This window comes from Syngnathus acus, chromosome 10, assembly GCF_901709675.1.
Source record: "Syngnathus acus chromosome 10, fSynAcu1.2, whole genome shotgun sequence".
In the NCBI taxonomy this organism is placed as follows: domain Eukaryota; kingdom Metazoa; phylum Chordata; class Actinopteri; order Syngnathiformes; family Syngnathidae; genus Syngnathus; species Syngnathus acus.
Genome location: NC_051095.1, coordinates 23,115,414 through 23,128,917, shown reverse-complemented (window position 1 = coordinate 23,128,917; position 13,504 = coordinate 23,115,414). Strand labels below are relative to the sequence as shown.

General features: G+C 39.4%; 1 protein-coding gene across 5 annotated transcripts in view; it reads left to right on the top strand.

Annotated features, from left to right (window-relative positions):
* Positions 1 to 5,273: 5,273 nt before the first annotated feature.
* gria1a (glutamate receptor, ionotropic, AMPA 1a) overlaps positions 5,274 to 13,504 on the top strand; it is a 66,498-nt gene continuing 58,267 nt past the window's right edge. For 3 of the 5 annotated variants that reach the window (XM_037262360.1, XM_037262362.1, XM_037262363.1), the window contains exons 1-2: positions 5,274 to 5,644; positions 5,780 to 5,914. In XM_037262360.1, the coding sequence (XP_037118255.1) occupies positions 5,557 to 5,644; positions 5,780 to 5,914 (223 nt within the window). In that variant the 5' untranslated portion in view covers positions 5,274 to 5,556. The remainder of the gene's footprint in view (positions 5,645 to 5,779; positions 5,915 to 13,504) is intronic. The other 2 variants (XM_037262359.1, XM_037262361.1) reach the window with 1 other exon arrangement.

The following is a 13,504-nucleotide window of genomic DNA, read 5'->3' as shown; positions in this document are numbered from 1 at the left end:
TGAATGATTTGCATACTTTGGGTAATTGCATTGTATAATTCAGATAGCCTTAAAAGTAGTTGCATGCCTTAAATAACCATACCCAAACTTCCAGAAGGATAAATCCAATGACTCAACCCAGCTGCTGTATATTTATAACCCTCTTTCAATAGACTGTGATGGATTTCTACTAGTTTCACTACATAAACTGCAGTGGGAACATAAAGACCTAAAAGTTTTTTTTTAACTTCAAGCTGGTTGCTCTCATAGCAGTACTGTACATATAATGTGCTTTGTTTAAATCTCCATACATGGATTCAAAGCAGGATCTGTAATAAAATATTGACCAGGTGATTTTATTTGGAATTCATTATGTGCTTTTCTCATCACTGTACACAGTATATTTATGATTTTAGTTTCATTGCAAACGCTAAACACAATTCATGGCTGAAAATTTTTCCTCATTAATTATCCTAGAAAATTTGTCTTTGGTATTTGGAAAGATGTCCATAAACTGACATGAGTCATTTTTTTAAAGGTAAAATGAATTGGCACCAATTACCAATTTTGCTGTATTGCTGAAGACACAGGGTTTAAAAAAAAAAGTTTAGAATCATAGACCTTCAAAAATGAGAACCTTGTTTTTTTATAGCATATGGCAATTGTTAATAATGAAAAATAAAATAAATACAAGCAGCACATTATAAAAGATTAACTGCTCCTTGCTTTGTGCTATAAACTTTCCAAATGCCTAAGACTCTCCATAGTCATCTAATCTTCCTAAACTAGAAGACAGCCATCCTTTCTGGAAAGAACTTCTAAATCAATTATAAGCATGGCTAATTACTGTCAATAACCCATGCCAATTAAGGTGCTGAACAGAAATCAGAAATCCACAGAGCTCAGGCCAGTCTGCTTCTTATTGATTTTGTGCTAATGTAGGGCATTTGTCCAAACCTGTTGTACGTCAACAGTGTCTGACAGTGAGGCAACAAATGTTCGAGTCGGCAGATAAGGCAAGTAACAAGCTCAAAGTGATTAATCATTGCTTATGGAGTTGGAGTGCCTTCATGCAACTGATACATCATCATCTTTTTCTCCTCTAAAAAATATTTTATAATTACACCAATGTTACCCAAAAGTCAATAAAAGCCCACAAGATGTCCCCAATGCCTCAGTTATGCCTAGAAATTTTCTCCATTGTGGCTATGAACAGAATGGTTAAATAGAGGGTAGCCTTGGTGGAGTCCAACACCAGAAACCAATCCGACCTACTGCCAGCCCCACAACAGCGGGTCAGGTGCCCCATACTCCCGGAGCACCGTCCCCCCACAGCGCTCCCCAAAGCGTGTGGTCAAATGCCTTCTCGAAGTCAGCAAAGCATCAGAAATCACAAAGATCACACAGGTGTTGAGATCAGGGCTTGTAGTTTTTTTCTTTAACCAAAATTATCCATTCATACCTTTAAGGACATTGGTACACAAAAGGACCCTTCCCAAGCAATTCGCACAATGTTGGAAGCGTGCACATGTCCAAGGTGTCTTGAATGAATGAAATGAAGAGTTAATAATAAAAAACAACAGATCTGGACCAACCCCCAAATGATTTTTCATTTCATATAGAGGTGTGCATCAAAGTATCACATTCAGGGCAGATTATTTTGCTCACCTCTCCAAGTTGGACACTTTCTTTGGAATTAATAGGAGTTTGTAGGAATATTATTATAATAATAGAAAATAAAAAAATAATAAAAAAAGAATACTTATTCTTAATTTTTTCTTCTTAATTTGGTACACATTTTGGCCTCATTTACTAATAAATGTGTTGACTGTTCACACTGTGCACCAGTTGAGCATATATGCAAAATCACCATTTGATTCAGGACATGTGCGTACCAGTCCATTTTGTTCACATGTGCGTATGTTGATAAATAAGAATTCATTCTAAATGACAGCGCATACACATGCCACACCAATTTCCATAGCCCATGCCCATTTTCCCATCTGTTTGACGCATTTTGGCCAATAAGCGAGGTTAAAAACTAAAAATCTGTTGTTGCAATCGATCGTAAGGAATAAATATATTAGAGCAGACAAGCATTTGTCATCCTACTGGTCGATCAGTGGCCGATGTGGGCGCTTACTTTTTTTGGTGGTTGTCGTTTATCAACTATAAATTTGTGGAAATGTTGTCCGAGGTTTGTAACATGCAGTTACTGCATCCATAGAAAAAGTTTGATGCCTTGGATTGTTGTGAGCGACTTGGATGATTTCCGGGTACAGGGTATGCATATGTAACAGGTGCTCAATTGTCACACAGCACCAAGATACATTCAGATACAGAACAGGAGCATAGCCAAGCACTTGTGTCCTGTTCAAGTGTTCATTTAGGACAATCGACTCCGTAAATATTCGATTTTAATAACTGCTGTTAAAATTATTGTTTATATAAATGACTGCAGTTTTAATACATTGTGCATCATGGGTGAAATGTGTTTTTGATGGTTTGTTAGCAGCTGATCCTTCATTAGTTGTGCGTACGCAGCTTCAGCAGAGAATCCCAAACTTCCCTCTCCCTGGCCACTTCTTCCAGCTCTTCTGGCAGGATCCCAAGGTGCTCCCAGGCCAGCCGCAAGACATTGTCTCTCCAGCATATCCTGGGTCATCCCCAGGACCTCCTACTGGTGGGACATGCCCGCAACACCTCACCAGGGATAATAAGATATAATATAATTTAAAAAAAAGATATAGTAAGATGTGATTAGATGCCCGAGCCGCCTCATCTGGCTCCCCTCAACGCGAAGAAGCAGCAGCTCGACTCGCGGATGATCGAGCTTCTCAACTTATCTCGAAGCGGGGGACTGGACACCCTGCGGAGAAAAGTCATTTTGGCGACTTGAGGGTCATCATTTATAAAAAATAAAATAAAAATCCCTAACTAGACTTCCCATAGAAATTTACTTGAAAAAAATTCGACCCTTTCACAACCCTAGCTATAAACCCCTAAACAGTTTAAGATGTAGTAAATGCATGGGTAGTGTGTGTCAAGGCTTTACTCTATATTGTGTCATTGTTTCCCTCAGCACCTCCATCCGTTTGTTTTCTTATGATGTGTTTTCTCTATCTGATCTTCAGTTTTGTCCTGTGATGTATACAGTGTGAAAGCATGCTCAATTAAAAGGAATAACATATCTGCAAGTTACTCCCCCTCCTACTAGAGTGGAACCACGGGAAGGATTTTGACAGATTGGCCTCATTATTTGCTTCACACAGACTTCTGTTGAAAACTTCAGACAGACACTATGATCTATGACGAAGATATCGTTTGGTTCTTTCCTTTCTTTCTACCTGAGATATTCTTAACATAGAACAACAAGCAATTGCCAGTATTCTACCTCTAAATAGTTTGCCATAATTACGACTGTTATTCTAAAAAAAAGTGGTTTCATGGTGCTTTGTACACTTGGAAAAAAACAATAGAAAATCAAGATGTTTACATATGCATTAGGCAAGCTTCTTGCACACAAAGAACAAAGCCAAACCCTTATTTTTAGTGCAACTTTGCTACTCCGTAATAATGCAAGAAGCCAGAGTTGAGGTTTTCTACTAATCTAGTTACACTAGATAAGGAATTAAGTACACAATTTTACCATTTTTTCTGGTATTTTCATAACTTCATTTGTGTTGTGTAAATAATAAAACCTAAAAGTGATTCTAAATAAAGAAAACAATTCAGCATTTTTCTGACAAATGGAGGCATGTCTTACTCTCATTTTCCATAAGTCCGAATTTAAAATCGAAATATCACCACAGTGCAGCTTGCAGTCAATCCCTTGGGGTGTTGGCTCATGTTTCCCAGATGTATAAAAGCACGAGGGCATGTACCTTTTCTTTTGGAGGTAATTGGCTGTAGCTGTCTGTAAATACATGGTTTAAATAATAACCCCTCCCTTATCAGCAGCTCACCAGTTTTGCTCGCTGCTAAGGGAGGAAGGGAGCATGCAGAGCAAAAGTCAGAATTGTAACATGTAATTTAAAAGAACCAGTTTAAAGAGTGGACTCTTGAAAGATTAAATCCATTTTGCCTGGGAATGACTCCTCCCTCCCAAAGTGTAAAACACATTTATTTGTAATTTGAATGATTCCAGAATTTAAAATCGGAACTATTTTGTTTATCCTGTAGCCATGGGCAAGAGTTCCCCCTTTTTGTGTGTGTCTTTTAACTGCTCTTTAAACATGCAACTAATTTCAAACCCTGAACCACAAGGACTTTACAAAGATGTTTAACTAGTTAACAGTGATTCTCTGTGTATCCAATGTCAATTAATTGGCCTGAAAATAATTTCTTAATTACTACAAATGAATGTATATTTGTACATACATTTTTGCCAGCGACACATAGTGATAGATAGAATAATTACTAGATAGCAAAACATACAGTTAAACTCTGTATCCACCTGTTTGCCATTCTTACGACATAACACGACCTAATTTTTAGCCCAGCACAAGCCTAGCACAAAGCGCAGTCCAACTGTTCGCAGGGGTGGAGTTTTCTTTCTCTTGGTAATTTCAGAGATAAGCGCAGGTAGAAATGGACATTTGTGCCGTTGTGGGAGTGACTATAGTTGACTTGATTCCTGGCCAATTGACACAACTACTCCGTACTCTTTCATGCCCTTTAAAGTCAGTGCAGGAGTGACGTGCATGGTGGGAGCAAAAAGGAGTCCATGCAGGAGATTGGTGCATACAAAGTACATTTATAAGGTAGTGAAGAACTAGCGGATGATGTAAAATTGGTTGCTTTGACGTGGGCACTTTGGAGACCCCCTTCGACCTACCGACAGTGTGTCTGTGACAACACACTCACACAGACACGCAGATTGACCTGGCTGAATTGTGGCCTAACAGTTGCTTGACCCTTACCAAAATCCAGACAACAACAAAAAATCCCTTTAACAAGGAGAAGAAAACAGCAGCTGAAACTGGAATTGAAATATTTTTAACTTATAATTAATGCCATGCCCTATGAAGAACTTGGCATGGAAAATACGTTATTATACCTTCAACTCTTTAAAAGCACAAGCTCCCTTTTAAAGATTGCTATTTGTCAATAGCGTTTCAAATTTTGAATTAAACAGTCCCGAAGAAAACAGTGCAACAGTGGCTGGAAAGGTTTGCATGATGAATGTGAATAAATGTGAATGAATAAGACCAAAGAGTTGTTTTTGCATTTTTCCCTTCCCTGGGCGTGCACTTTCTTTCTTTTTTTTTTTTTTTTTTTGCAGCGCGCCAAACGCTGAAGACATTCTCCATCACTACAACAGCAGAGGACAAGAGAGCATCAGTAGATCGAGGGAGAGCAGTAGAGAGGAAGCTACCTCCTCTCGCCATTTCCATCACCACAACCTTCATCGTCATCATTCTCTCTTTGAATACATGTCGGCGAAGATGATGTTGCGCTAACGAGCAGCGGAAGGAGTGCTGAAAGCACGAGAGGTGTTTTTAAGTTGAATACGCGGAGGAAACGTATGTATGTTTGGATTTCGGCTCTTTTCCCTTCGCCAATGCAAAAGGAAATATGCAGCGAAGCTTCAGCATCCTCTACACCAGTTTACTGGGGATGTGCTTGGCTTCAAGCGCAAGTTTCCCAAGTAACATCAATATAGGTAAGAATGGCGCGCGCGCACTCATCCCGCAAACCCTTTGTCTCCTTGTAAAACGATTGCTCTGCCGCTCTCACCCAGAGTGGGTCTTTTTTTGTGTGTGTAATTTCATAACGATTTGTGTTTGGTGCTCAACAGGAGGATTGTTCCCCACCGAGTCCCATGAATATGAAGTGTTTCGCTTCGCCCTTTCACACCACCAGGACATCCCCAAACTGGTGCCGCAGGTTGATATGGTCAAAATGGGAAATAGTTTTTCCATGACATATGCCTGTGAGTATTAATTCATTGTTGTCCTCCGTTTTGTGGTTTGTTTTCTAAACAATATGTGTTAAACCGTAATGGCATCAAGGCTGTATGTGACTCATAACTGTTGCGCGGGGACCCTTTTTCTCAACCTCTTGCTGCGTGAACGCGGTGCGCTTTTTTGCGCGCCGGGTAGGCCAACCTCTGCATAGGAACAGGCATCTATTCTTTATTTACATTTCCTGTCTCAATGCTTTGGAACCCTTTTATCAGCCCCCTCTGATCTTTATTCGGCTCAAACTAAAGTAAAAATAATGCATCAAAGCTAAAGTGGACTAAGAGAAAGAAACCCAATATCACAATGTAGGCTGCGTGATTGTTTTAAAATGTACCCGTGTGAATATGAATGCAAGAAATATACCAACTTTTCTTTTTGTGACAAAGAAAACATGCTGGGGGAGCTGAAATGATGCCAAATTATTCCGGTGTCATTTTTAACAGTGGGTATGCTATTTTCCTTTGGCTGATAATATGTGTCATAATGCCAGTCAGAGAACAAATGCATGCCTCAGAGATACAAAGGAAACGTCACAGTAAATTGTTTCTTCTTTGTTACTCTACACTTACCCCTCCGTTGTATTCTGATCAAATTCTGTCCCACACTGCAATTGCAGTATCATAAATATTAGCCATCTTTTCATGCATTGGGCAGGCTTATTTAGCTCAGAATGTTACTGTTTGGAAACCATGATCTTGCAGTTCTCAACCAACTTAAAAGATATTATCTTGACAATGACAATACACTGTTTTCTATTGTGGCGGCCGTGGCTCAGGCAACAGATTCAGAAACCAGGGGGCCGGCAGTTCGAACCCAGCTCCGTCTGAGCCACATGTTGTGTCCTTGGGCAAGAGACTTCACACACCTTGCCTCAGGGACCCTTGGCTAATTCTGGTGCAGTTACAGAAATGTTCATTGATGTACAATGTCCTTGTTAAATAGAAAGAAATAAAAATATTTAATCTTATGCATATGTGGAATAGCTGTCAGCAATGTATACTATGTAACATTACAACATTGCAACAAATTGTAACTGAGGATTTCAGCAACAACAACAAAAAATTGAAACATTGCGCAAAATTATATTTTGAAAAGTTGTTACAAAACGAAAACAATCTTATTCAAGCAGGGCAAAATATATATATTTTTTTGGTCATAGTGCATGCTTGCTGGGGCAACGTAATGTAACGGCCAGTATGGAGCTTGTGGAACTGGTGCATGGGTATGTAATTAAAAGTAAACACACAAAACACCCCTTGATTGATGATATTGTTTCCTCTCTGAGTGGAAATGAATGTGAATATGAAGGTCACAGAGCAAGAGGATTACTCCCAAATCAAACTCAGTCATGTTTGTATTGAAGACTAGAGTCAAGTTTTTGACAAGGACACATTATTCAATTCAGTTGTGAGTGCTTTGGAATGCTAAAGTCTGATCTGTCTTGTATTTTATCTGTAGGGTCTGGGTCTGTGCTGCTTGTCAGCATTATACGGTACTTACCAAATCCATCAGAGTGGTGGTTTTTCTTTTTAGTGTATTGTGTTTCCTGGGGTCACTGATGGTGTACTGGTACATTTGCCTGATGTCTGTGCAGACCACATTGGTTCAGTTCCACTCAGTATAATGGGAATGGTTGTTTGCTTTGTGTGGCACATGTCCAATCCATGGGGTCTGTCTTTTTTGCGATACTCTAGATTCCTGTTGTACCCTGAGAAGTGGTAAATGGTAAGGATATCTAAAATAGATGGATATTTTGTTTCTCTTGTCACACAGAAGTGAGATTAAAGTGGCTGCACTGTGTTGCTCCACCCTACCATTGCACCATATTGCTGCGGTTGCTATCCCACTGGGTGGTTGCAGATGTGTGTCTAGAACAGACCTAGAACAGTTTAGTCCTTAAATCCCAAACCACAAAGACCAAAATACAGAGCATTTTAGGGAGGCTTCTTATCACATTGTTTTATCCGTGAGCACGGAACAATAAGTCCTCCTTCCTGCTTCAGTCCTCTGCCAGTCACGTTTAACTTTTTTTTTATGGTGTCACGCCGGAGTCCGTGACTATAGACCTGACCGTGCTAAGTGTGTCACAGAATGCAATATTGCCATCTCTTCCTGCCTAAAGAAGATTTTCTCTGTGAAGCCATGACGACATGTTTATGTCATAAGCCAGAAGAGAAAAGCAGCCTATTCCTGGGTTTCGATTTACTATGCCTAATTAGATGAGCGTGTGTGTTTGCAACTGGATGCCCACTCTGACATCTGTGTAGGATGTCGTGAGTGAGTGACAATTCTCTGTGGGAAATTGCCCGGTGGCTCTCATGGTGCATGAGCGTGAAAAGCATTGGGTGAATGAGCCCTTGTGCACAGGGCATGAATAGCGCTCCGGATGAGGGTGATACTCATCAGCTGGCTCTTATGACTCGCCACTTCCTCGAGAAGCGATCCCTTCCATTGCATGCTCGCACGCACGCATGCACGCACACACATAAACGCACGCACACATGCACAGACACTGGCACCTGCCTTGAAGAACGGGGTCTTGAGAGTGATACCACTATTTGGCAGCTTTTTCTTGGGTACTTCTTTGGTATGGTAAAAAGGTCGAGCTTGACAACTTGACTCTCTGCAAAACTGTATGGAGTGAGAGGAACATTAAGCCACTTGCCAAGAAGAAAAATGATACATTGGTGCATGTTCGTCATTGTTGTCTTTTGTTGAATAAATTACCACATTACATTCATTCAATGCTAATGTGAACATACTAAATTAATCTTACACAACTGATGTACACATCCCCCTATTAGATTAATATTTACTTGTTCGAGACCATACCTTGAGATCACTTGCTGTAAATGTTGGTTGATTTGTGGATTCAGATAATTCAATAATTGATGAGTGTGTAATTCATTATATGGCCTGTGTATTTATTTGGAAATTAAAGATGGGAACACTGCTGCCATGTGAGAAGGCAGATTGGAGCTAATTTGGATTTCACTCTGCTTTCACCGAGTCAAAAAGTAGCACCTGTAGTTTCTCAGTCTCAGCTTACTGGAAAGGCATCTTGCAAAGATGCCACTTCAGTGGTTCAAAATAACTGCCAGGGTTGCTGCGTGTACATGACAAATATTAGTCACTGTTCCCCACAGTTAGATATCACATTACCATAATCTGCTATTGACTGGGTTTATAATAAGGACAAACTGAGTTGCAAGCTTCAAATCCTCTGCAGGCTCATCCTTTCATGATCGACTTTTCTCTTTGATATCCGTGTGTGTGGGTGTGTGGGTGTGTGTGCATATGTGTGTGTGCATGTGCACGTGTGCATGTGTGCATGTGTGTGAGGGGGGGATTTACACCAGTCTTCAGCTATTTTAGGTTTTAAGCCCTGCTTTTAAATGACAAAATATAGCACCAGGTGCCAAGCTATAACTGCGCTATTTAAAACATTCATCTCGGTTCAAGGTTAGTGATGTGACTTTGATTTTATGTCCAGTTCAGTCATTGTGGAAATAAACCTTTTGTTAAGACTAATGAGTGTTCATCAAAAAGACATTTTGTATTGTTGCTGTGACGCAAGTAGCAGTGCTTCATTTGGTATCTGAGGCTAATGGAAAGAATCTATGATGGAGTCATCAATGAGGCCTGCCCAGCTAATCGATACAGAATACGGGGTAGTGGTAACATAGGAAGACACTTATAGGGTATTGTTGCAAGATTGGCCGTATGCTGGTCTTTGTCAAGGAGAAACTGCGCTGGCAGAGGATTAGAGATCATGTCGAAAAGTGGTCAACTGCAGATGAAAATCATGTTAGTGGCACTTAATGTCTTTCAAACACAGAAGTGGCTACTTTTACACAAGATAGTTAGAAGAAAAGCATCCTTACATAAATCACTACCATCCAAACATTTTATAAATCAAATATACAGTCATATAAAAAAGCCATACAAATGCAATATCACTATCAATGACAGCATAACATTTTAATAGCACAAGAACAGTAGGGTCGGCATCTATGCCTCTTGATAAAGAGTAATGCTGTAATACAAGGTTTATTTGTCAGGAAAAAAGGAGAAGGCTACATAACATCAATGAATTGTTATTTGTGCCACTTGTAGGCAGTGGGGAAATGTTGAGGAAATCAATGCTTCAAATTATATTCTAACAAAGCTGTTTTTGTTTTGCTTTTTTAACCTTGATGTATTTCCGTGAGGTAATTGAGAACAGATTCTCATTTAAAATGCCGACCTGGCCAGGAGGCAACAGACAACAGAGTAAAACTAATCAAAATAAAAGTAAATACCAATACATAATGCTCTTGCATTCTCATAGAAAGCACATTGCTGGCACATCCTGATTTTTTAGTATTTTGGTGAATTTGTTTGGATGCAAGCAGAGAGATTCTGCCCTCCATCCGTGTATGTGTTATTTATCAGTATCGCATTTCATTTTCATTTATAAATATGACAACGCTTGGTATCAAACCCTCTGAAACGGGATGGAAATAATTTTATTGAACACATTATTATTATTATTATTATTGTTATTGTTATTATACTTTTTAAATCATTCCACTGGCAGGTGCCCACCTATGGGGAGGCACATGAACCATCAGGGTGGGGATAGATAAATGATGTCCGACATATCAAATTTGCTAGCGGCTATCGTCATGAGCTCACTCTGAACTTAAGGCAGGTACTCACTTCTTTGGTTGCTGCCACACCAGACAAAAGCAGTTGAAATGCTCCACTTATGCATGGATTGCTGTTTTTTTTTTTTTCCACGCAGAGATGTCTCTGTGAGAGATGCCATTGTGCCCTATTTAAAGTGAATGAGAGGAGCTGCTATGATTAGCAGCGAATCAAGCGGCTGTGTTCACGCCAACCAAGGCACAAGCCACCATTTTTAAAATACATCCTTGCATGCATATGCAAAGTTACCAACATCTTGTTTAACATAGCTGCACGCAGATTAAAGCTTCTTGCAACGCTGGAATTTTAGAGGCCACAACAAACCGTACAGGGTTATTTATTTAGTAAATGCCGCTGCCAGTATGGATGAATAGATGGATGAATGACTGAACCACTGCAGTCGTTGCTCATCAAAAAGCAAAATATCAATTTGAAAGGCTAAGCAGCAATATGATTATGTTAATTTCAACTATCCAACATAACAGCTTTCCAATTGGAACCGCAATGTACAGCTTCAAGCTGCAGTACTGGTTGAGTGCATTTTTCAGTCTGCTACCGAATAATTTCATCCCTGGCACACAAAAAACAACAATAAAAAAAAACAAAAAAACATGATTTTTCATAATTGCTATTCATTCACATGATGTCAAAATACTTCTGGTTGGAGATAGATAGATAGATAGATAGATAGATAGATAGATAGATAGATAGATAGATAGATAGATAGATAGATAGATAGATAGATAGATAGATAGATAGATAGATAGATAGATAGATAGATCGATCGATCCCTGGGGGAAATTCAGTTTACAGAAATGAATGATGTTTTCTTGTGTGGCTCAACAAGCAACTACCTAATTTCTTGTTTATTATCTGAATTGATGCCGACGACTGAATTAAAATCTGAAAGCGTATGTGTAAAGAAATCACGAGTCACACATGCACACAAAAACAATCGCTAACAAGAGATTGGGCAGATGTCTTTAATGTATTATTCAGTTCAACACATCCAAAGCAATCACTCCATGGAACTATGAATTTTAAATATTCAATAATAACCCCTGGAAAAGTAGCTCTATTAACGACTGTTATGCATAATTCTCCTCTAGAGGAAAGGGAAAAAGAAATGATTATCTCACTTCTACCTTCATTGTGTTTGTCTATGTCCCCAGTCACCCCCCTCCCACCTTCAGGGGTACATATAGTGTCAGCTTGGATGCACTGCTTTTTTTCCTTTAGGTCTGGTGACTGTCGTGGGAAAGCCTTGGGGTGATGTATTACATTTTGTTGCTTGTCTGTCAGTGAGGTGCATCTTCGGCTTAGTTGACTGACATCCACAGTCCTTTCGTTATGAGAGGGATGACTTGGATTTAATATTGAAAAAGAATAGCAGGTCAGTATTCCTACATGACGGTTATTTGTTAAGGGAAAAACAAAGAATTGAGGGAGAAATGAAAAAATAAGATGCTGACAACCATTCTCTCAGGAGTGAAATTCTGGCAGGTGCTGCTTTGATAAATGAGTAGCCAACATCGGGAATAGTGAATGGCCCATAGCAATCAATGTAGATCGGCCAAAATAGCTCCCCAAGCAGCAGAGTGATGGAGCGCAGAGCAGGCGGCGACCGCAGATTCTTTCTGTGTGCTGTGTCCACTTGTGTTGCTTTGCACAAGAAAGCCAGAGGAATGTGCACACGGGGCACAACGGCGGGAGGAAAGAAAAGGTTAGGAAAGGAGAAACTACTCCACCTGTCATTTTATTGCCTTTATGGATAACATCATTGTCACATACAGTGCGAACAAAAAACATTGCAGTGGACAATTGTGTTGCTTCCATGAATTTATACTATGTTGATCCATTAAAATCAACTCCAGTTAATTCTAGCAGGTTGGACTTAAGCCCAAAAAAAATAGTACACTGAGAAAAATGACGTGTTAAATTTACTTTATTTCATTCCATCAAGTGGTTGCACAAAATGAGATTATCTGGATCAAAATATATTTTTAGAGTACTTTTCTATTCCTTTTTTTCCAATGCGTTTATTTCCGCAGTTTGTTCACGATTATTAATCAATGCATGTTATACAATTGATGATCACTTAATAGTCAAATAATCATTTCCCCTTGAAAATGTATTTGATTTATTCCTGTTCAGCCAACATTTGTTCAATCAACTTTTACCAACTGTACTGATATTTAAATTTAATTGTTAAGTGACTGATGTTGATAAAAAAACATAAATACACAAAACAAAAGAAAATGGTATGCTAAATAATGAGAAAAATTAAACAAACTTTTCACGACTATCTAATGAGTGCATTCTTCTTTAGTTCTTGCCACGACTTGTACGAGCCTTTAATAGCCCTGTTGAAGGCCACAGAATTGAAAGTGAGCAAAATATAACTAGTAATTTAGGAAACACTCTTGTCTCATTGTCTTTCCTCTTTTCAATTTCACGTTCCTTGAACATTCCCGTTGAATTCTGAGATATTCGTGTTCCAACCTTCCACTGGAGCTGATGTCAGCTTCATTGTCATTTCCCCGCATTGTGCGCCAACACATTCTCAGTACTCATGCTGCTTCTTTGTATTCAAACAGCATCCCCAGTATTTAAAAGAAATCTGTCATCTCCGGAGGTAATGGCAGCTGGGATGTGGAGGTCTGAGCTTGTGATGTGTTGGGCGGGCAATTAGAAAACAATGTGTTCGGGGATGCAGAGTGAGCGCGCCATGATGGCAGCTGTCATGTTTTTGGTGGCAAAGACAGCAGTGAAGTTGTTCCTTTGTCACTGACTGCACATCTCGGGAGCCTTCACATACTCTAATACACAGCAAATTCTACAAGTATATTAAACAGTGTGACACATTGCTG